Genomic DNA, 8,199 nt, shown 5'->3' with positions numbered 1-8,199 from the left:
GGTTTTTAAAGATCTTTTAAGGATCCCTGACCAGTAGCACTGCTTCGCTACCAAAGTTTAGGCCAGGCACTCTTCCTTTATCATAGATGGCTTTAAAAAAAAGTTACGATAGCTAAACAGAAACCTAGGATAACAAGGCAAAGCTCAGAAGGGTGTTTAGTTTAAATGGCTGACAGATTTGCAAAGTGATGCAGCCGCTCTAATTATAGTAATGACCAAAAGGATGAAGTGGATTAAATTAGCAAGGAAACTGCAGCCAGCATTAGCATAGGTCTAAGAAGTTTCTGCATAATGAAGGGAGACAGGCTGAGTGCTCAGACCAAGCCGGCAAGAGAGGGAGTGAATTAAATAGTAGTCTTATTTAAATAAGACTACTTTGCTGTGAAGGCAAAGAAAGCTTCCAATATTGGGAACACATTTAAAATCCTGATCCCAACAGCTCATTCCCTGTAATACGGCTTGAAAGCACAAATACTAATTCCTTCCATGGACTAATAAATATTTCATATTTCTGTAATGATTTTTTTTTTTCCAGAAGGACTTTGTGAACCAATCTAAAATGCCAGTGAAGTGCACCCACCTCTGGGGCAGAGGCCAAGCAGCCCATTTCCCAGAGGAAAGATTACATCTATTTTTAGCTACTCTTGCATTCTAGAATGACTGAGGAACAGAGGCAGCCAGACCACAGTCACCTCCAGTTCCATTTCTGTTTTCAAACTTCGAGTAAGTGAAGGTGCTCACCTCGCCAGAAGGTGCCTAAATTTACCTTTTTCAAAATGAACAACAACAAAGCCACCCCAGCCCACTGCTTTCTTTGCGATTCGCCTGCACAGTAGTGTTTCAGTTGACAGCACTGGGAAAGAGAGACTTGCATGCCTACAGTTTGCTGCCTTTCCTCTCAACCAAGGCAAGGTGGCTTCCTGCTTTTCCCATACTAGCCTAGTGAATCTGCTCAGATTTTCAGGACACCTTCCGAGCTGCTGCAACTTTGCCTCCTTTCCTTGCTACCTCTAAAATTTAACATGAAATTTAAATCACAACAGTTGCTTTTGAGGTCAGACCTCTCTCCCCAACGCAGAGGGAAAGGGAGAACCCCAGCGAGGGGCTAGGCTGTGCTCTCTGCAATGTGGTAATTGCTTCTACACCCATCCTACTCAACACTGCTATTATGTGGCCAGAATAGTCTCCGTTATGGAATTCCGTCCCTAGTTTTCCATACTAGAAAGCCCTCAAGCGTGCGACAAGACAGACTGTCAGAGTTTGGGGCCTGTTTCAAAGTGTAACCATCTTGGAGGGAGAAGACAAGAAAAGAGAAGAGAAGAGAAAAGAAAAGATCTTCTAACTCAAAGGTTTCTCTGTGGTTCTGTCAGGCCCATTAAGCTCATCCTGACAGATTAAGACATCCCTAGCAAGGTACCTTGCTTTGGCAAATAACAGGGTGGTGGTGGTGTTGCTCAGAACCGTATATAGCAAAGCTGCCTACTTGTACCATGTGCTGCACGCTTTTGGAAGATGCCAAGGACAGCCTGGAAAGACGACATTCTTCCCTGGACCATCTTCACCGTAAGATTTAGCATTCTTTCTACAGTTTGTTTCAAGCCTCAGTTTCATCAAAGCCATTCTTGCTTAAATAAAAAAGACAAGTCCAGCCAAAAGACTCACAGTCTCACATCCAGCCAAAAGACTCATTCCCCTCCTTTGGCTGACAAGGTTCCTCCACAGGTCCTAAGCTTTTAGGATTTTACTGGAGACACGTGATGGTGAATCTTTTCCACACTACCTACCAGGTCAGATCACGTCAGAAGTGAGGGTTCGCAGCAGGTCTGCGGCGAGAGCCTTCAGCCTGGAAGAAGCTTACCCTCACCCGCTCCTTCACCCTCCAGCACACAACCGCGGCCCCTCTCAAGCTCTCTACATAAGGCACGTGGCACCGAGGAACCAGGCACAAGGAACTGGCACACCTCCACTGCAGAGCTAGTGCCACAGCGAAGGGCTGGGAGATGTGCGCAGAGAACAGCTCCATATGCCAGTTCTGGCACGTACCATAAATCCACTAACACCATTCTTGCTAATTGCTACAAAGGACTCGAGAATCATTCATTTGGTCTTTACGCAACTGAAAACTACTTTATGTATTTATTTAGATTGATTTTGTAATCCTGTATAGCCGAAGCAAATTTTAATTACAAGTTAGTATCCCCGATACGCCACAAAGCAGATTAACTTATTTAAGGTCTAGCTTGTGAACAGCTTTTTCCTGCTTATTTCATGTAAAAAAAAAAGCCCTTTGCTTGCAAGGATGCAACTTGTCATTTTCATCCACATGAGAAGCTGCACCTCTTCGCTCTCACGAGCATGAGCGGTATTTCAGATAAGAGACTGAGCAGAGCACCTCACTATTTCCTTCTTCAAACTAAGCTTTACACCTCTGAACGTACATCTGACATGGGGAGGGGTTGACACCGTTATGTGTTGATGAATCCAGTGCTGACCTACATCTTTCAAGTTTTAGTATCCAAACGGTTCCTCTCCAGCCATCACCCAAAATAGTGTTGTGAGCATTATAGCATCTCCACCGCGTTCCCGCTGCCTCTCCCTCCCCTAGGGCCACAACATGCCAAGTTACAGAAACATCCACTGTGGTCACCACACTTCTTTCTTTACGTGCACCCAAAAGCCCCCGAGATGTTAAATGCTGCAGACGCAGATCAGAGCGTACCCTCTGCCACCAAACGCAGCGATCTGAACCCTGACAGCTCTCACCTCGCCGAAGCCGACAGCAACAGGCCGGCCAGCCCTTGCAGGCAGGTCCCTACTCCCAAACCGTGTTTGTGAGCCCCAGGGGCTGCTAAGGGAGGTAAAGATCCCAGCATTAATTTTTCTTTTTACTAGTTCCAGGCCTTCCTCCACATCGCACTCCTAGCAGGGATGTCCGACATTACAAGCCCTATACCCACCCCAGCACAGCTACCTGCTACGGATTACCTTTTCCAACATTTCAGCACTGAACCCAAGCAGATATTCGTCTTAGCAAAGAAAACAACAGAGCCACCCGGTTACGTACCGCAGACCTTTTCTGTTGGGAGCGAGGGACAGGAAATCAGATGAGTCAGCTTTAGCCCGTCTTCGTCTAAAGCACACGCCTCTGCAGCTTGCAACAAGTCCTTCCTTCAGCAGAACTGGCCATGTTTTGAGGTGCAAGACTCTTGATTTGCAAACCCAAGGAGCAAGTTGTCAAAGTACAGGCCTACTATACATTTTAAACCCTGAGGAATTCTAATGAGCATATATTCAAATCCAAGTAATCACTGAGCGTGGTAAGTACAGTACAAGACACTTGGGATACGCACAGAAAGTCCCAAACACTTAATTAAAATGTGAGGCTATTAGCACACAGTTTAATAAAACTTGTGCTGCTAGAGACAAATAGTCTTCCAAATTTTTTTTCATCTTTTTGGCAATCCTACTAAACTCATTTTTTGTATTAACTGGAAGCGGTAATTAGCCCTAGTACTGTCTGGTTGACTAAGCCACCCCAACCTTTCTCTAAAGCGACTGAAGAGAAATGAAGATTCCTTAGACTGATTTAGGGAAACGTGTGTCTTATGAGTTTAAACCCTCAACATCCTCACCAGGATTCACAGATCCCTTCAGGGCTCATTTTTCAGGGGCAGAACTGGAGTATTTTGGGGTAGAGAAGAATCGTTCAATTTCATGTAATAAGTCACAAACACATTTCAGTCATAATTTCTAGGTCCCCAGAACTCTGTTACTGCACCAAGAGACAGGGCTGGGGCAACCAGCCCGCACATGCAGGACGAGGCTGCAGCCTGGAATATTAGTAAGGAGCAACACAAAAATGGCATTACAGAGCTCCCCGAGTTTAACACCAGCCCCACGTATCCGGGGTCCCCCATGCACGGCACAGACCCGTACGATCCTCCGTGGCTCATCGTTATTGTGGTCTCCCTTGCTGTCATTACTGCCTGTGTATTACTTGCTCATATAATTACCCAAGGGCCAACAGTCTAGGAACTGTTTTCTAGGGAATTTCTTTGATGACACACTATCAATGCAAGTTTCATCTTCACCACAGCAGCAGCGATGCCGAGGCATCCTGTGATAACGGCAGAGGCACAAGTCCATTATAATAATTCAATTACATCTCTGTCAAACAAACCAAGTCACGCATGTGGCTTTTTCCTGCGTGGTAAGAAATGCTGGAGATCACTTTGGTAGGAACGGGCACTGTCTTTGCAGTTAAGAGAAAACTGCACAAGGTGTTTTGAGACTGAAAGAGCAAATGGTCACTTCCAACAGATAAGCACTTTTAAACCGAGCCTGAACACACGCCCTAGTTGCTCAGACCCTCCGCCAGTGCACTTTTAACGCGTTTGCAGCACTATATGAAGAAATTAACCCCCAGAGAGCAGACTAACAGTTAAGACATTATGCAGTCATTCTACAGCAGAGAAAACAATTCGTTAGGGATTCAGAAGACTCTCACTCCTGACCATTTCATTTACCATGAATGCAAATGCTTTGGAAGAGCCTTCTGCTTGCACGTACGACTGGGGGCACCGGCAGGGAGAGGGAGCACCAAGCAGTGGTCTAGTTCTGGTGGCAGGTGAAGAGATTTTTAATCTCAAAGGGCACCAACTGAAGTCGGGATGTTTACAAAGATTAGACAACTAATCACACTCATCTCACCCGTACTGAGCTGCAGACATCCTTGGATAGATAAGGACGCAAGTGGGACTGGAAGCAGGCCTCACTGTAACACAGGAGTTACATATTTACTTATTACTGCACTTATTAGTAGCTTTCAAGAAAGAAAGTAGAACCTATTGGTGCGATCCAGTCCACAATCTGATTTTCTGCTCTTTTATTACATGTGAGTAGTTTGCTGGGTACAAACCACTCGGCAAAGCTGCTCAAATGCAGTTGTAGAAAGTGAAATTTTAATGGAGTCTGGCCAAGCAATGCGACATTAAAAAAAAGAGTTGAGTACTTTGCAGTGCTACCTGGAAACACAGCAGTGGTTTGCTCACCCCCATCCATACTGACCAGTCCAACCGTACAGGTTTGATGACGTATCTCACCACAACAGGTTTATTCAGAGCAGAGACAGCTTTCGCTGCCTGTTGCAGTAGCGCCAAAGTGTTCTTGATAAAGTCAGATCTCCATGGGTATCACAAAAATATGACATTTTGCCTTAAAAAAATTCACCACTGAAGAAGCAGATAAAGCAAATGAATAGGCGGACAAAGAGAAAAGGACAAGGCGACAAAAATAGGAACTTGAACTGAAGTAAACCCTTGTTACAAGACAACATCTAAAATCCGCCTCAGTGTTTTGAGGCAGGTGCGGCTGAGCCAGAAAAACAGCCACAGCGAAACAGAGCGGTGCTTGGCTAGTCTGCTTTAATAACTAACCTTAACGAAACCAGACAAGACATTCATGGACAGGCTCTGTGCGCGAATAAGACTTCTACAGAGTTCACTTCAGGACACGGGACCATTACCATGGCTCGGGTATCAGTAAACACCACTGTTACTTGGCAAGTCCTTTTTCACTAAGAGGGGTAAAAATTTAAAATTAAATTTTCGCTAAGGAGGGAACAGTCTCCCCCCTTCTTCAGTAGGGACTCTTGATGTAATTCAAGGAGGGGGCAAGGGTGGAAAGGGGCACTCATGCCTTTACCAGAAAAACAAGAAACATTTTATTACATATTAACCAACAGTTTACTCTGATTCTGAACTTGAGCCAGCAAAGGAGAGAAAGGGAGGTCCCGGCATTAGGATCTGTGACTATTCCGTAGCTAAGTCTGTCGCTGAAGGCTAGAAGGCAAACTTAAACAGCTCACTGACAGAAGTCCCAGTACAGGATGTGAAATATCTCGCAGCTGAGCTCGGAAAGTCAAACCAAACTGAGAAACAGAAACAAGACCCTGCTAGGTCAGGGCTCTACACTCAGCATGCCACAGCTAAAGACGCAATACAAGAGTCTTCTAAACATCTCGCAAGTTTTCCCTCCCACTACGAGATAAATGCTTGCAAATAGTTTGTTTTGGCTGCAGAAGGCTCCCCTTCACAGCAGATAAACAACTATCTCGCAGGGCTGTGACAAACAGCTTGCTGCGGAAAACACAGCTGGCTGCGAGGTCCCCGCGAGCAGAGCGCAGCCCCAAGAAAAGGGAAAGTTTCATACACCCAGCCCTACAGATGAAGCATAACACCAGGCTTCTCCCACAGTTAATTTTAATTAGTTACTTGTGCCCTGACTAATCAGTGTGTAACTGGCACTTCGAAAGCTTCCAAGCACAGATCTTGAGTCACTGAAGAAAAAAAAAGGTTGACAACCCTTGTCCCCATTTTACAGCTGCAGAAATCAACTGAAAAGAGCCTTGAATTACTTACTGAACTCATTAGTCAGAAGTGAAACCAAGAATAAACCCCAAGACTTCCTATGCCCATTGGGTGCACAATACATGGGACCACGTTCCAGGCACCTACTACATGGGTGGGAGCAATAACTGCCATCCCAAAGAGCTCAAGAACCACGCGCCCCGAGATGGATACACAAACAACGCAGACCGCAGCAACACGAAGTGTATTTCTGGGCTCTCAGCTGTACCACCTCGCACCTTTCCTAGCCGACAGCACCACGGCGTACCTCTTCGACGTGAAATCTCGAAGAGGGGTTTCTTTAAGAAATACTATTTCACTCTTTAGGCAATGCCATTAAAAGAGTGGCGGGTGTAATGGGCTGCCTGTTCAGACAGACAGACCCGCCGCCCTTGCCCTCGAGAACCAGCTCCCTTCCCTGTTCCCAGCCGTCGGGCAGCACTGAGAAGAAGCACCCTCGACCAGAGCGCTGGCTGCCGTTCAGCGGCAAAGAGATTCCTGGCTACCTACGGTGCAGGAAGCACCTCCGCAGCAGAAAGCCAAGTTGTTAGTTAAAATGATACAGAACTTCAGCTGGAAAATAACGACAAAGTTTAACCCCTCGGCTCCCAGCTACCGGAAATATTTACTCACTTTTTCACATTCGCCTCCCCATTGGGAATTCTGCGTAGCTTCTTCTTCTTCAGTATTTTCACAGCTCTCCTACAGAGGGTTTCAGAGTCCAACATCTCCTTGACTTTGCCGTAAGACCCTTCTCCAAGTAAGTCTCCCATCAGGTATTTGCCAATGAGCTTGGCCCTTTTCCGCCGTGGCTGGTAGATGACCTCCGTAGAGTCGATGCGATGGATAAAAGTGTCCATCCCCACAGACATCAGCTCGCTCTCTGCAAACATACCCAGCTGCTGTGGCTCCTGCATATCCATCCTGGATTAAGTTCCTTAACCTGTTTTCCTTAAGCGCTCAGGGTTTTAATCCTGTTTGTTAGTTTCCAACACTCCCTTTTACTCCTTCTTGAAAAAAAATATCCAGAAGATTGTACAAACATGAATAAAAAAAAACCAAAACAAAAAACCTATGAGCTGCTTCGAGCACAACTGGATGCTAAAAGATCCAGGCCTGGCTCCAGTAACACAATGTCTTTTAAAAAGAATATATATCTTTGACCAGATACACTCAGTTTGGGACTTGCTTTGCTTCTGACCCAGTCCCACTGTTAGGGTTCTTTCAAGTCAACTTGGCCTTTAACTTGGCCCAGTTTGATTCTTAAGTGCTAGGTCATCCTCTGGGACTTTAGGCCACCACATAAAAACAGACAACTGCCGAGTCTCTCTCGTGACTTTCCATTCCTAGCAGATCATAGTCACCAACTCCGAACTGGATGGCAGGCGAAGCGTTTCTGCCCTGCTGTCCTCACCGTCCAGGTGTGAGCACAGCTGGGGGGGGGGTTCAGCCGTTTGGAAGCTGGAACCAAGTTTCTTTGAAGGAGTTTTCAGAAACAATTCTAACGTCTTTGCTTTTCACGCCTACAAAAGTTTGAGGCCTTCGGTGCCTATCAAGATCTCCCAGGGGCATCCTTCAACCACTCGGATTCCGCCTGGCACATGATGTGTCACCGCCACTGGTCCAGGTGTCAGCCGGTGTCAGACAACGCAAAACCTGCCAGAGCTTTACCGACCCACCTTAAAACAGGAACAATCAGGAGGAAGAAATTCTCTCTGCCCGGCACCCACACCACCCCATTCCCTTTCCAACAAGGGAAGGTCAACGAGGAGATGCCAGCCTCGACCGGGCT

General features: G+C 46.2%; 1 protein-coding gene across 1 annotated transcript in view; it reads right to left on the bottom strand.

The window, feature by feature from the left end:
* The window catches only part of STK11 (serine/threonine kinase 11), a 45,953-nt gene extending 37,762 nt beyond the window's left edge, over nucleotides 1-8,191 (bottom strand). Inside the window, exon 1 of the mRNA XM_009331172.1 lies at nucleotides 7,041-8,191. Coding sequence (XP_009329447.1) covers nucleotides 7,041-7,330 — 290 coding nt within the window. The 5' untranslated portion in view covers nucleotides 7,331-8,191. The remainder of the gene's footprint in view (nucleotides 1-7,040) is intronic.
* Nucleotides 8,192-8,199: the final 8 nt, after the last annotated feature.

Source organism: Pygoscelis adeliae, unplaced genomic scaffold, assembly GCF_000699105.1.
Source record: "Pygoscelis adeliae isolate BGI_AS28 unplaced genomic scaffold, ASM69910v1 Scaffold669, whole genome shotgun sequence".
NCBI lineage: Eukaryota > Metazoa > Chordata > Aves > Sphenisciformes > Spheniscidae > Pygoscelis > Pygoscelis adeliae.
This window is presented reverse-complemented; position numbering and strand designations above follow the sequence as displayed.